The sequence below is a fragment of the Trachurus trachurus genome (genome assembly GCF_905171665.1).
Source record: "Trachurus trachurus genome assembly, chromosome: 4".
NCBI classification, from domain to species: domain Eukaryota; kingdom Metazoa; phylum Chordata; class Actinopteri; order Carangiformes; family Carangidae; genus Trachurus; species Trachurus trachurus.
Genome location: NC_139898.1, coordinates 19544786 through 19560515, shown reverse-complemented (window position 1 = coordinate 19560515; position 15730 = coordinate 19544786). Strand labels below are relative to the sequence as shown.

The following is a 15730-nucleotide window of genomic DNA, read 5'->3' as shown; positions in this document are numbered from 1 at the left end:
AGAGCAGACATTCATGTCACTGTAATTATCAACACTATCTGACATAATTTATGTAAAGATATTTAACAAATATTTGTCTTTTACAATCCAAATATTGTGTATTAAAATTTACTTACTTATTTTTCTGTCAATATATCAAAAATGCCAACTTAAAATTTTGTGTGCATTTTCCAAACATCTGAGTGTCAGTAAATTATGGCAGAAAGAGATCTCCCCATTATTAGCATTGAGAGTGTAGGTTAAAAGAAAGCAGCAGATACAGGCCAGGGGAGAGAGGGTGGAAGTCAAAGGAGGCAAAAAGAAAAATCACACAGGTGGGACAGAGTACAGCCAAGGACAGTCATGTTACAGAAAGTCAAAGGGGAAGAGGAGACAAACTAAAGGGAAACAGTGGATGTGCATCTCAGAGCTTTCCAGACCAGAAAGGAACAATTAAAAAGATCATTATGGGTTATTGCTCCTATTTACCACTTTCCTTTCACTTTTGCTTTGAAGTGAACTAGAGAAAAGTTCACACATTTTTCAAATTAGTCTGGAAGAGTGAGACAAATCTAACAAGGCTTTTACAATTCAAACAAAGTGTCAGGCACAGGGTCAAATCAGATGTCGGTATAAATGATCATACTCCTCTGAAAACCCCGGGTCCAAGACCTTTTCAGCATTTTAGTCACAGGTAACACATTTCACTAAATAAAATATAACCTGTGTTGACTGTTAACCATGGACACTGCTGTTCAACAGCAGCACTGGTCTGCAACCGGGAACCCAACGTGGTACCGAATCTTCCTGTTTTTACAGCTGAACCGTGGCATGCGCTCCTCAGGACCGCAAGCAGGAACCCACAACCAAACCAATACAGTGGCAAGGTGGTGGTCAAACAGCGACAGAGATAATAGAGGGGAGTGGGCAGCGCTACTGACTGCAGGGTTTACACACCTAACAACAGATGCAGACCAGCTCCTTTGACTTCACTACCCAAACTCACACCTGTGAAGAATGTGGAGGAGGACAGGAGGATAGGGGAGGAGGAGAAAGGGAGAACAACACAAGATATAAATCATAAAAGATCGAAGCAGAGGGATGATGGTCAAAGCAGGGACACAGCTAAATGGTGTGTATTAAAACAAAGCAGCTGCTGGAAATTCAAGTGAAGTAGCCACTTAATGAGAAACTGTTAAAAGAGATGAGCACACCCCAAACTGGTCCTGAGCCCAAAATGTCCTCTTTCCTAATTATCAGCCAATGAATGGGCTGCTGTAAAGCTTAAAGCAATTTCCTCTACTTGCTAAAGAGTTGTAGGCAGATTAAGATTTATTTCTTATTTTTATCAGCAGGTCCTTCCTTTTGGACTCAAGATACTCAATTCAAAACTAATTTGATAAATTTGACACATTTCATGGTGATTTATTTCCTTTACTTTTTGAAACTCTTCAAAGGCAGACTGGTAGTAAAAGTAAAGGGGGGGTATAGACCTGTTGCAAATTTGCTGACAACCAATTTTTTTTTAGGAAATTTCAACTGACATTATAGGGAGTAAAGCTCGAGGGTGAACTGTCCCTTTTGTCAGTCATTCTTCCATACATTTGGGATGTGTGAGTCATTGTGTGCCATTAGCATAGGAAATCAAAACATGTGAAGCAGGACTTATGTGAACGGTTTTACAGATAGCAGAAGTGATGACAAACTGGTGGTCTGAGGTTCTCCCCAACTGCACTAAACCCCTTTTACTCTACAATTATGGGATTAATCCTATCAAACAAAACACATGATAAATGTAACAAAATAAAAAAGATGGTGTGTGGGGTTAATTTACAGTAACACGAGTTTTCACCTTAGCTACGCAAGGACAGGCACTCAGGCAAAATGACTTGTGATTTAAGTTTATGTTTATTTTTTGTGAACAGAAAAGTATTCTAATTGATAAATACTACTAGTCAACCATAGATTATCTGCTGTAATGTGCACTTGTACTAGCACTGCCTACAAAAGTACTGGTCCAAAACAGAGCAGTTACAAGTTTTCATAAATGCATAAAGGAAGGGCTCAGTCAGCAACCACAACCACGGACAGGCGGGCTGTTGCAGAACACACAACAATTCAAAGGTACAAAGCAGGCTATTCCCTCATATTTTGTAATAGCTTTCAACCTATGTTATCTCAGTCTGCTCAGGTCAGTCTGAGGTGAGAGAGACTTACTACTAGTACTGAATAGTAAAATGCATTATGTAAAGACACAAAGGCAGACATGGTTGATAGGTTTGCTTTGGTACAATTACTGTTATCTCTAACCTAGAGTGGACATCTGATGTTTTCATGTAGCAATTTTATTGTTGTTATGATGCTGTAAAAAGATGAAGACCAGGTTTTGTGCACTCACCGGTAGACAGGAGGCTTTTGAGGAAAGTGAAGTTCTCTCCAATTTTATCCATGTCAGGTAGCAGTTTGGCTATTTCCTCCATCTCTGGTAGAGCCTTGGCCAGTTTATCTGTGGGTACAAAAGATAACAGGTTAAGCGGAAAAGACATAAATGGTGGATATGACAAAGAGCCATATCCCATGATGCATAATTGTACAATTAACTGTTCATCTTTCACTTCATACACTAAACAAAAGATGCTTACCAAAATCAATTTGCTCACTCAATTCCCAGACGAAATCAGGAATGACCCAGTTGTATTCACTGAGGTCAGGCAGCATGTCCTTCCATTCGTCGTAGGTCTGAGAGTAAAATAAAGACCCTTTGTTATTTTCACACATGGAGTACAGTTTATTAAACACTTGCATGACAACCACTAACGGCGGAAATGTGTATTGTGTAATAAACATGTAAAAAAAAAAAAAATCCTTAATGAATATACCTAAGAATTTAAAAACAATTCCAAGAAAAAGGTTGGGGGGAAAAAACAACAACATAAAACATTTTCAATGACTCCATACTGACCTTTTTAGCCGTGTACCCTCCTCCCACTGCTGAGCCCAGCAGAATGTATCGGAGCTTCAGCAGCCGAGCAGCAAGGCGGAGAGCCCAGAAGTTGCGCTGCTGCTGGTGGCCACGGCCCCCCGATCCAGGAGGGGGCTTGGGTGGTCGCATGGGCAACCGTGACATAGAGGTGAAGTAGCGGGCTGCAGTGCGATGAGGATACCGTTGGGGGTTAGTGTTTCCCGAATAGCGGTGGTGGATGGCGCGGGACAGAGGGTGCAGCTTCTGTAGCGGTACCAGAAATCTCACACCCATTTTGGTGGAGACCAGGTTCCTGCATGCCACGCTGAAAGGGCAGAGAAATTAGACAACAAGTTACACAAACGTCTCTTTTAGGGATGCACCGATGCATCGGCTGAACATCGGTATCGGACGATATTCACCCTCTTTGACTGACATCAGCCATCGGAAAATACTGATGGCAGTGGCCGATGTTTTATCTGTTCAGTGGCATATTGTGCTGACTCAATTTGTTGAAAACAAGTGAGCAAAAATGAGTGTTGTGTGGGAGTGATGAATATTTCTTGGTTTTCTTTAAGCAATGAAGGAATAAATTACAGAGAAAAAACATCGGTACCAGTGTCGGCTATCGGCCAAATTGTTATCTTAAACATCTGTATCGGTCCATCATTTCATAACGGGTGCATCCCTAGTCTCTTCATAATGTGGCTGGGTGAAACAACCTTTACAGGGAGCTTCTGCTCATCATCTAAACTTTAAGTGAAGCAATGAAACAGTAGTATGAACTCTAAGAAACTCATTCTATGAGAAAAATGTGAGTCTTTCAAACCAGGGAATCCAATGGTTTGCTTTTGTTTGTTGTTGTAAAAACAGAAATTGCAGAGAATTTGTTCATTTTTACCCAAATCGAGAAGAAACAACATTACAGAAGTGTTATAGTGCATATAACTAACTTACTGAGGCTGGTGTATGCCTCAGTTATACATTTAGTTAGGTACGTGATCGTGTCGGTACAACGTAACCACACGATAATATTAGGAACGACCACCAGTAACGTTACTGTTACTGTTACCAGGCTACATTGGCCCTCCAAGGTAACGGTGTCAGCTGAGATGCATTGACAACAAAGCTAAAAACAAATCGTCATCATACAATGTAATGACACCATTTATTTAAAAACGCAAAGTGTTGGTTAGAGAGAAAAGCATTTAAAAACAATATCACTGTTAAACACATCCACCACCATCCACCCAGGTTAGCCACACAGCTAGCCAGTTAGCTTGCTCGGTAACGTCCAGATCCGCTACAGCTGCTCAGCTCAGGCCGCTTAGCAGCTTATAATAACAAACATGTCAGTGGCAGTGTTTGTGTGTGTGTGGACAGAGCTTATCAATGCAGTGAGTGAGTCGTAATAGTTTTAGATGGGGTGTGTTTTATTCACAAGGACGACAGCTACAGCTAGTAGCGTGTCTGTCCTCAGCTGTCAAACAGACCCAGCTGAACCGATGCTTTTCCTGACACAGCTAACACGGCCTAGCTTCAGTCACCGCTGCCTTCACCAAACACACACATACACAAACACAGACACACTTACCAGGCGGCTTTGCTCCCGACACGCAACATGTTTGCTGTCGTTAACAGCTGGGTAAACCTTCGCAAAAATCTTTTTTCAAACCCCCCCACTCTTTAGGCACAGTTTAATTCATCTTTCCAAATGGTACACATTTCCCCGGCCGCTAACTGTGTCGTTAGCTAACAAGGACACAGCCAGAATGACAGTCCACTTCCTGTGGACGTTACCGACCTCAAACTGCCTCCGACAGAAACCGCGTCAGTCGAGAGCAGTGTTGCCAACTCCTCAGTAAGCAAAGTCGCTATTGGCTGTTGTAAAAGTCGCTAAAAGTCGCTAAATGACGTCATTATCTCAGCGGGGGGGGGGGGGGGGGGGGGGGGGTGTTGCCGGTTGTCGGCGGCAGCGGCCAGCGGCCAGCGGCGCTCTTTATGTCTGTGGCGTGGAGCAGTGCGTCTCTGAATGCAGCGGAGGCAGCTCCGTGACACTACTGTGTGTAGGCTGAATACCTGCGAGTGCCCGCGGCAGCGCCGCTGCTCGTTGAAAACAGCTGTGATAACGTGATTTCAGGTCCAGAAACGTTTGTAATATCACGGGAAAAAGTCGCTAGATTTGTCGCTAGTCGCTTTTGACAAAAAAAGTCACCAAGAGGGGTTGGAAAGTCGCCAGATTTAGCGACAAAGTCGCCAAGTTGGCAACACTGGTCGAGAGTTGTTCCTATGTAAAGACGTCAACACCTCTACCATGACTTCCACACATGGCAGGGCCTGATATGTTATTTTGGAGCCCTCTATTACCGCCAATAATACTGAATATTGATCATTTACACACTAACTACAAACTTATTTCATTTTTCTAATCTGTCATTATATTACGATTCGAACCATGATCATCATCCTAGCCTGACATGTTTTTACCATAGACTGTAGCCTATATATGGTTTTTACCCATCTGTGGTTTTTATTCTGAAATGGAACCAAATTCAGCTAAAGGTGCAGCAGCCTGGGATTGATTTACACTTAATATTCAAACTGATACTAAGTGACATACTGAATGTCATCTAGTAAAAGTAACAAAATAAACCAATAGATAATGGATTTGCTGTAAACACTTCACCTGCTTTTCTTTTCTTCTTATTTGAAAAAAAAAACTGCAACCACAACAATTAAGGGTTTTTAATACACAGGATTTGCTTAGGGGAGAGTGGGGTAAGATGAGCCAGTGGGTAAGTTGACCCACCCCTTGTTTCTAGGAAACTATAGGAAAAAGTTAGCATGTGACCAAATATTAGGGAGGCAGGCATCATTTCATGGAGTCTGTGAAGGTTAGAACCATGTGAGTAAATTGGTTTAATATTTATGACCCCAAAATCATTTTTCACTCTCGCATGTGAATTTTGTCGATAATAAGTTTTATGAGAATTGTGTTTAGACTAAAATAGATTATTGTAAATGTGTTTTATACATGGGTTGTGGTATATATAAGCTACAACATGAGGTAGTAAACTTAGCATGAAAGTGCACAATTTTAGCTGTGGGAGTAATAAACCCAAGCAAGTATGTTCCTGTAAACAGGAACAGTTGTTTATAGTGTGCCAAACTTTACTTTCAAAGAAAAATATCTGGGATTCTTCCCAAGATGCCACGTAATTGCGAAACTCCCCAAATCTCAGTGAGTTGGTGGCTCAGCAGGAATTCCCTGCAGTTTGTGTTCACCTGTAACCTGGACAGGTGAAATATTAAGTAAAGGGGGAGGGAGGAGATGGATGGAAGGAAAGAAGGGGGGGTTGATCAATTTACCCCACTCCTATGGTCAACTTACTGTACTTACTTACTTACTTAAGTTGAGTCACAAGACCACTTTTTTTTTTTGAACATGCTATATTTTAAAAACAGTTATATTTACACTCATTCTGTTAATTTGTAGGGATGCAAAACATCCAGAAATATATGCAGATGTGTTAGTTAGGAACACAACTATAATTGTCTTGATGTAGTGATCCTGAATACAAAAAGTGGCTCAACTTACCCCACTCTCCCTATGCCTTGGGCTGGCTCTATTTTTGTGTGCCCATCACAAATTTGTTGGACTAGTCTTAACTCTGTATAGTATGAAATTGAAAGCTAGATTACATTTTATCTAAAATGTTCACAGGGCCTCCATCTTTTACATGGCAATATTTTACCAGTAATTTTTTCTGATATCAAAATAACTGAAAAGTTCAATAAATTCATTGTGGAAACCTTTATTTAGCCAGGTTAGTTCCATTAAGATCAAAGATCTCTTTTCCAAGGGAGACCTGGCCAAGAGGGCAGCCATACATTTTATTTTTGTTAGGGTTAGGGTAAGGCAGCCTTACGGTGCGTCCATGATGGAATAAAACTTTGAGTTAAATCCTTCACACATTAACACTGAATCTATTTGATGCAGGGCAAAATGCCTGGTCTTTCCTGATGGTAGCACTTTACTTATCTCAACCAGTGTGACCATACTGTCCTCATATGATTATAAAATTAGCATAATGACTCCTTCACGGGAGATATACTATATATATATTAAAAAAAAATACATCTTAGAATGTGTGCTGCAATGCACTGTAGCTTTAATGTGAAATGAAAATGTTCTGTCAACCTTTCTTGAAGTTTCTTACATAAGAATGCCATTAATTGTGAGTCCACCCTGACTGCTATCTCTTAAGTGGACATTTAAATTGGCAAGAATGATGGTGTGATTAGTAAATATATAACTTGAATAAATGGTTTAGATTAGACAAAACGCATTTGAGATTAAAGTACACAGGCTCTTATGTAAGACGTTTTTGTGCACTCCAGGGTGAATGTTAACAAGGGCAGAAAGTGCACAACACTGGAGCTGTACAGTACATTTCCCAATTCACGGGCAAGATCCTTTGAGTCCACATTTATGGAAGGGATGCATGAAATGTTGACAAATATCAATGGTTCTTCAAAATGAGACATCTTGTGCCTGAATTTGGACACTATCTGTAAAACCTTCATAGCCCTCAGTATCCCACAGCCATTATGTGCTGTTGAGCTGTTCATATTTAGGTCATCTCTATCAACTTGTGATTATCTTGTGACCATTCAGATTTTCTGGGTACTGCAGGTCATATCTATTCAACAATTGTCTTCCAATTTCAAGTCAGTTTTGTGGGGGATAATAGAGACAAATATTGCATATTGTTTTCAGAACATTTATTGAAAAGAAAGAAATCAAGATAAATATGAAATACAATCCTCAGGGAAAAAGAAATGGAAATAAATAAAAAATAAATTATAAAGTACAAAATTTTTTTCCGAAAAATGTACATCTCTGCCAATAACAAAAACACATATACCCCAGGTGAGCCTCTTGCTGAGGTGTGGGAGCTGCAAATAAGAAGCACATCAAATAGACTCTACTGAAAGAGCTGACATACTGATGAACTGTAATAAATCTTTTTTTTAACCAACAATATATTTTCATTCAGTTTGGGTATCAACTTTTATTATTTTCTCTATTCATTACAAATAGACATTTCCCTGAGGAAACAACATCCACATGAGGGCTCATACACTCAGTGGCTGACTCAATCTAAATGCCATTTGATGGTTTGTTTAAAATACATCATGTGACTAAGAGGCCGATGCTAACTGTTAACAGTCGGTATATGTTGTACCTGTGTAAGAGCATAGAGGTTTCAGCATAAAAATCAATTGCTTTGACATAGCTGTGTCACAATAAAAGGCAAAACAGTAGCGTAGAAGGAAAGCAATCGCATTTACACTTTGCACATCATTAAATTGATGAATTTTCTGTTTCAAGGTGCATGATAATGACACAGCTGAGACCGAATCATTTTACCCCTAGCAGCAACATAGTCACATCTATAACAAACTGCTGATATTGAGCAGCAATGCACATTCTTTTTGCCAATTTTGTAATTTTACACAGATGCACAAGATTCTTAATAGGCTCCAAACAAAACAAAAAAAAGGTAAAATGTGTACATCGGATGATCAGAAAGTAAAGTAAAAAGATTGTCAGATGTTTTTTCAAATTCAGAATTTGCTGAGATGAGGTGCTAGATATACTACATCAGTTGAATTCCCTTCTTGTGTCAGATCATTGGTTTTATACAAAGCAGTGAAACAAAATAGAAAAAAGCTGAGAAGTAGATTTATTATAGGAACCTGCAAAAATATTTTTTTCCATTCAGGTTGGTTAAAGTTTAACTTCTTTCGGGCTCTAAAGCAGACATTTGCTCCATTATGTTTAACCAAGACAGAACACATATTGATCCAAGTGCCCCAATCATACTTCACAATAACTGATTAAAATTGTGAAATAAATGCCCAGATTTCATGCCCAAATAAGGAATATCTAAGCTAACTCCCCAAAGTACAAAGTCAAAGTACAAACAAATCCAATAGACAGTACAAATCAAAATAATTGACAAACAACTGATTGTAACAGTACCAAAATAGCAGACAGAGACACACCAGCCCTTTGATAATCCAAAACCATACATTTTATACCTAAATCTTTTGACTTTTATGCACGCACTAAAAATGTACATCTCATATATACAGATAGAATCCATCTTCTAATATTATTATCACTGTTTAGTCCACTTCTACTGAGTCAAATCAGATTTAACAGAACTGAACAAAGGCTAAAATAAAACTTTTTTTTTTCTTTTTTTCAAACAATGTGATGAAAAGTCTTTGGAAACAGAATCAATAATCATAGTATTGCATTAAATTTTGCTCTTTACACAACATTCAATTTTAGCCTCAGTAGGTATCTAGAGAAAAAAAACAAAAAAACAAATAAACCCTGAAAGCAAAGGGGGAAAAAAATACCACTGAATATTCAGAAGCACAGAAACCCATGTGGCCCGTGTGTGGGCACATCAACAACATTGTTTAAATCCCACAAAAATAATGATTCGAGTCTTAGATGTGTTTTGACAAAATATCACAATTTTTCTGCAAATTGGCACAATAATGTCCATTTGAGCCATGTTATGCTTTTCTTACCAGTTTCATCGACTAAACATCCGTCTCCTCCCACTGACAATTTGCCCACAAAAATACTATTAAAAAAAATACTATCATGTTCCTCATTAAATAATCAATGTATCTATGAAAACTATTGTCACATGTCACATTTTAGCTTGTAGTAAAAAACAGTATGGATCACAAGTTTCATATGCATTTGGAATATTATCGCAAGGACCTCGATAAACAATGGCTTTTAGCAGCTGAGCTACGTCAGACTTGTTACTGTATATCCGATATTGAAATCTATTGTGACCGTTTCTATATGTATAAAATAATCAATAATCAACAGACAAGATAAAGGTGGTTTAATGTCATACAAGTGTGAGATAATACAGTGTTTTGCCAGATTTGTGAGAAGAAAAATGCTGTGTTATGATGTCACTGGAGAAGAAATAACTTTTTCATATATTTGACATTCTTTAGACACGATGATTTATAGCCACTGGGTCGTACTATGAAAATACTTTGAGACACACACTATTTGAAATCATTAACATGAAACCGTAAAATGCTTAAAAGGCGGGGTGCTTAGTTATACTGTGGGAACCAGCTGCATGTATGGTAGTGTTTTTGCTTTAAAGTGATTCTCTGCACTTAAACTGCATTTTCATCTCTGGTGACTTTAGGAAGTTTGTAGTTTTCTCTTACAGTAACTGGTTACTTGAGTCAGTTACAAAGATTTCCAATGAAACTTGATTTTCACGTGTGAAAAAGGTATCAAAATGCAAAAGAAATAATCTTCAATCCACCAAAGGAGTGCAAACTGCTTCTCTGGTGTGTGTTTGCTGATTATGTCATGACTGGACTCTAACTCTACCAGTGTGCCACAGTAAGGTTTCATTAAGGAACAAACTTTTACGGCCACCTTCACAGTCCATAGGCCGTGAGTGGGTAAAGAATACTTTTGACAACAGATATTGGCGAGTATCACTTTAAATGTCAAAGAAAAGGCGGTGAACATAAAATATAGCCCTTATCTTTCTATGCAGGTAGCCTTTGTGTAATACATGGACACAACTCTACATGGTAATCTCCATCCATTTTAAGCAGGGTGTGCTGTTTCATGGATCTTTTAAATGTGCCAAGAGCTGTGCATAAGTGGGATGCACACATCTTTACCCTATTCTACTATCGCACTTTTGATCAAACCTTCCATAGGAAGAAATTTTGTTTAAATAATAAAAAAAGATCAATAAACTACTGGCTTTCTGTAGCCAATCTGACATGAGTTTGTAGATGAAGGATGCTTTGATTCCTATGGTCTCATGCATGTAATTAACTGTTAACCAGTCAGATTCATGCTGTTTCTTGTGTAGTTATTTTTTCTTGAACAGACATGTGAATGTAAATGTTTCCTAATTCTACGGTGATGCTGTATATCAGTTGCAATATTTCTAGTATTGCAACCATCTAGTCTTTCAAGTTTTCAGAACATGACGAATAGGGACATGGCTTCATGCAAGTCTTGATATACTTTCAGGTTCCTGTGTGATGTCAGTAGATATCGACAGGAGGGGCTCACAGATGCAAAAACATACAAGCAATGGTAGTGGCCCATGAGGTTGCAAAGCTCATTACACACAAGAAAGCAACTTTTTTTGACGGATGAAAGAAAGCTCTGTTGGCTTTAATATTACAGTACAACTGAAGCTGATGAAAATTTAGTCAGTAGCTTTAGACGTATCCTGTTATGAACTGACATGTTGCTGACTGGTTTGTGACATGAACATGGAAAATAAGGTCCTACAAAAAATACATGAACATCTGTGCCATGGGTCAATGCATCCACTAGTTAAAAAAAAAAAAAAAGTATCAGCCTGGACCAACAGACTGCTACTACTAGCATGGCTAAATTGACAGTTGTTTTTGTTACTGTATTTTTTTTTTCCTTCTTCTTTTTTTTTCTTTTTTTTTAATTTTCTACATAATATCTGTGTTAAAAACCAGTAAATGTAATCTGACAAACCGGCAAACATGATGTAGAGCCTGCCACAGGTCCCAGCCTGTGGTTGAGAGTGGTCGAGCACATCTGTCTGTGCATCAGTCTGCCTCACTGCTCTCTTTAAATTATTTACATTTTAAAAGCCATCATATTCTGAAAGTGAATGAATATTATGGCCTAACAATTTTATACTTTCAATCATCAGCCTGTGATGTAGTATGGACCGCAACTTTAAAAGCTCACTCTAAACCTACCTTATGTCCTTATAATGTCAACAAAATATTTCCTATGTTCTCCAGAATTTAAATCAAAGATGGCCAGGCACAAAAGTTTGAATTTCAGAGGCCAGGTTGAGGCCTATGGCACCAGGCCAAAAAACAAAACAAAAACAACCTTCAATCTGTGATTTAAACTTCCTTTAACCAATTTGATATGCATATTTTTGTTTTCAGTATTAAATGTGAATATGAACTCCTGCCTATGGTGTGTGAGCGAACAAGAAAGATTACAACCTTTCATCATTCCCAATGTTCTATAATTCTCAATGTATATATTACTGGTCTCAAATTAGTAATCACTGAGGGTCCATAGTAAGCTTTAAAATATTTTTGGTTATCACTCTGTGCTTTCTAATGAGTGCTTGCCAGGTGGATATGCTATCTCATTAAAATAACAGTATATAAATGTACATTAGATGTATAATACCACTACATAGTAGCAATCAGAGCCTGCACTGCCCACGATAGGCAAGACCTGTAAAACAATCTAATCACTGTGGAAACGCTCTAAAAGCTGACTGAACGCCTGCATGCTGTTTGATCAGATCATATTACTGAATTGGTCAGTGCAACCACCTACAGGTATCTATCCATTATTCAGTCCAAATTCAACTCTATTGGCCTTAACTCTTCTAATAACAGAATCTCTCAATTTTTAAAGTGGGACCTCTGTGTTTTGCCCTCTTTTTCAAACTCTACGCTGACCATTCCTCTTACTCACATTTTGAGCTAGAGTGGGTTGAACTTAAGAGGGTCAAAGTACAACCATTCAACTGGGATAACATCTATTTCATCCTTTACTCTAGATTTATATTTTCTTTTTTCAGTGCAGTGATGATTGTGAAAGGACCATTCATGATATTAGGTTATTTCACTCTTAGTGTAAATGAGTATCTAGTACTGTGGCTGCTAATTAAAACAGAACAGCGTGCTTTTTAACAGTGGCATAATAGCAATTCTTTTCTAGCATTTAATACCACTCCATCCAACAACACGCGTGTGTCAGAAGCGTAGCTGAAGTGTAGTGGAACTTTGGTTCTCCTTTATACCCGCATCTAAACAGAGGGGATATCAAGAGGTCATCCTGCTAATTCAACCTGTGTTATTAAACCACCACCCAATGTGGGCCGACTGCTTTGGTGAACACACTGCAATAGGGGATGGGAATTAAATTAGCTGTGATAGATATCTAAATGACATTTGAACATAAGCAAAAGAGACCTGAGCACACGCAAGTGGGCAAGACAGGGAGAGTACGTACTGTGGGAACTGAAGCTTTAACTTTATTTGGTACTTATGTGTAATCCTATGGTTTTTGCAGTAATGTTTCTGAACCTACAGTATTAGACGCAAGTCTCTGAGAATGGCGCTGACAAGCAATTGTCCTGCGATATTTAATGTGACGAGGTTGAATATGCATTCTGGTTAGACCAAATACTGTGATGGTTTGTGTGCTAGGAGTTGAGCATAATTTGATAGGTGGAACCATTTTCTGGGCGGGGTTTGGCTTCAGTGGTGGTGGTTGGCTTTGGAGGCCAGTCGGGGTCCACACTGAGCTCCTGGGCCAGATGCATGTAGCGGGCCTTGGGCATCTTGCGTGGGCAGCACAGCCAGGACAGACACTTGTACGCCCGCAGGTCAATGACCCCCTGAAAATACCACAACCCCAAAAATAAAAAAAATAAAAAATACCAGTGAAAGGAGGAAAGGGAGGAATGAAAAGTTCCATCAAGTGACTGACAATGACATGCTATTTTATATCTGTTGCATGCAAAGTAAGAAACTGCACAGGAACCATTTGTGTAACACACATGCACATTTCTTTAAACTGGTAGACTGCAGTGAGTGTACATGCACGCAAGTCATTCAAAACAAAATTCAGCATGATAGTTATTTTTCAGTAAATGGCTTAAAGAATGAGCCTTCTACTTAAAAACAAGCTCATGAAGTTAAAGGTCAAACAAAGAAAAGATTCCACAGCAAATCTATAAAGATTAAAAATAAATAAAAACAAATAAAAATTTCTCATTAACCTTATATTGGAACAGACATTTAAGGCTAGCCAGCTTCAATTTTAAATCTACTGTGATAGGAACCACTGACAGCGTTGACTGACAGTTAGGTAACAAGGAAACCAAGGGAAAAGTGTAGCAAATAAAGCTTAGACAAAGTGGAGGCGCAGTAAACAGGAGAAAGGAGGTGGCAAGCAATCGTACTTCTAGGGGAAAAGTAATAGGAGATATTCGAGGCTTGGAAAGGGTTTGAGCAATCAGTAAAAATGTGATTAATGTTTTCAACTGCAACGTGTATGGTACACATTTGCATGGCTACATATCACACGTAGTATGGTAATAGTATGGAAATATCCACAAAAACTTGATGTGTGCTTTGTAGCGGTGTATGTCACCACCTTTACATACAGTTCATTTAAGAGATAAAAGACTGTTAAAAGGTGTTACGTTAATATTTAAATAATATCATGGCTGCTCTAGCTTGAGGATTTCTGACTAGAAGTGTGTGCACTAGCACCACCTTATCTCTTGTGCTTCAGTGTGCTGAGTGACAGCTTGACTCTCTTTACTTATAAATTGAAATGATTGATGCTCTTTTCAGCAACACATGCTTCAGAAATGCAATGTCTTGACCACAACATTGTAAGAAGCGCTTGTTGTATTGTTATATTCTACAAGTGGGGGTCAACTGAGTCTCAAATTAAACAAATGACTTTCCGGTCGGAGACACAGCTCTTAACACAACTGTATTTCAGCAACGATGTAATTAGGTAAACCAATTGTCCAAAAAGCTTATCTCATAACAGGTTTGGCGTACAACTGTAACTGTAATCCCCCATGAACAGGGTGCCCACTGGGAGGACATGAGAGGAAAGTTCAGGATGAGGCTGGTGTCTTGCACATGCATTTCTTGGTTAGAGGTTACAATAGAGAAGAAGGTGGGGACAGAGAGAGGGAACACAACACAGCAGGAAAATGAAAGGGCTAGAGAAGAAGGTGTCAGATATTCCCAACCTGTGGTGTCGGGGCGACAGGAGTGATGCCAAAGCTGCCCTGTTTGTCTCGGCTGAACACAAGCTTCCATAAGATGATGTCAAGGATGAAGGTCTATGGAATAGCGCAGTGGGCAGGGGAAAGAATTACAGAGAGGCTAATTTGATTTCACATAGCTCCTGCCATTGGTTTTCTTTGCACAGAGGTCTTCAATTGTGTTTGCACTGCCACATTGTACCAAAGCTTTATGTAATCACATGGCAATTTTCTGTCTTCTGTGAAGTTGTTGTGTTCATTACAATCATTACATGTGAGGTTTAAGTTAAATTAGTAGGAAGAGAGTGCATGGTAAGTACTGTCTCAAAATTCTGAAAAGTTTGGAAAAATGTTTGATTATGTGCAAAATCATTCTTTTTTGCTTGATTTTCTTTAATTAACTTTTTAAAAAAAAGGTGAAAGGAATTTGCACTGGTAGTTTGGGAAATAGCTTCATCTGAGGTGTCTGCTAAGCAGTGTGTGTATGCAAAGGCAGCCATCTAGAAGGAAGGCAGAAGTGTAGTGATACTGCTCCACTGAGTGCGGCAGGCCAGCATAAACTATCCATTGTCATGCAGTTGCACAGTAAGTTATTTTCTAAACGCATTTGTCTGTCCAAAATTATGACAAGACAAGCATACGCTGCTTTGACGATTTTCACTAAACACATGTATCTTATGAAAAAAAAAAGTAAAAAAAACGGTCACATACATCATTAGTTAATAATAACTGACATCACATTTGTCTCTTTGAAGACGCTAACATTTTCACTTTGAGCCTTTCTTACAACACAAGATCAATCCTGCTTTCCAGCTAAGTGAGAGAAAGATGAGCACACTGCATGAAAAAACAAAAACTGAACATGAGAAAAACATCTACTGTTACGTGTGTG

General features: G+C 38.8%; 2 protein-coding genes across 6 annotated transcripts in view; both read right to left on the bottom strand.

Annotated features, from left to right (window-relative positions):
* opa1 (OPA1 mitochondrial dynamin like GTPase) overlaps positions 1–4718 on the bottom strand; it is a 35273-nt gene extending 30555 nt beyond the window's left edge. For 3 of the 5 annotated variants that reach the window (XM_083969470.1, XM_083969471.1, XM_083969473.1), the window contains exons 1-5: positions 4536–4718; positions 2942–3266; positions 2622–2718; positions 2378–2485; positions 937–987 (exon numbers count right to left, since the gene is read on the bottom strand). In XM_083969470.1, the coding sequence (XP_083825596.1) occupies positions 937–987; positions 2378–2485; positions 2622–2718; positions 2942–3266; positions 4536–4564 (610 nt within the window). In that variant the 5' untranslated portion in view covers positions 4565–4718. The remainder of the gene's footprint in view (positions 1–936; positions 988–2377; positions 2486–2621; positions 2719–2941; positions 3267–4535) is intronic. The other 2 variants (XM_083969472.1, XM_083969474.1) reach the window with 1 other exon arrangement.
* Positions 4719–7800: 3082 nt separating this feature from the next.
* Positions 7801–15730, bottom strand: part of atp13a3 (ATPase 13A3) — a 38300-nt gene continuing 30370 nt past the window's right edge. Inside the window, exons 33-34 of the mRNA XM_083970171.1 lie at positions 14824–14916; positions 7801–13446 (exon numbers count right to left, since the gene is read on the bottom strand). Of these exons, the coding sequence (XP_083826297.1) occupies positions 13252–13446; positions 14824–14916 (288 nt within the window). The 3' untranslated portion in view covers positions 7801–13251. The remainder of the gene's footprint in view (positions 13447–14823; positions 14917–15730) is intronic.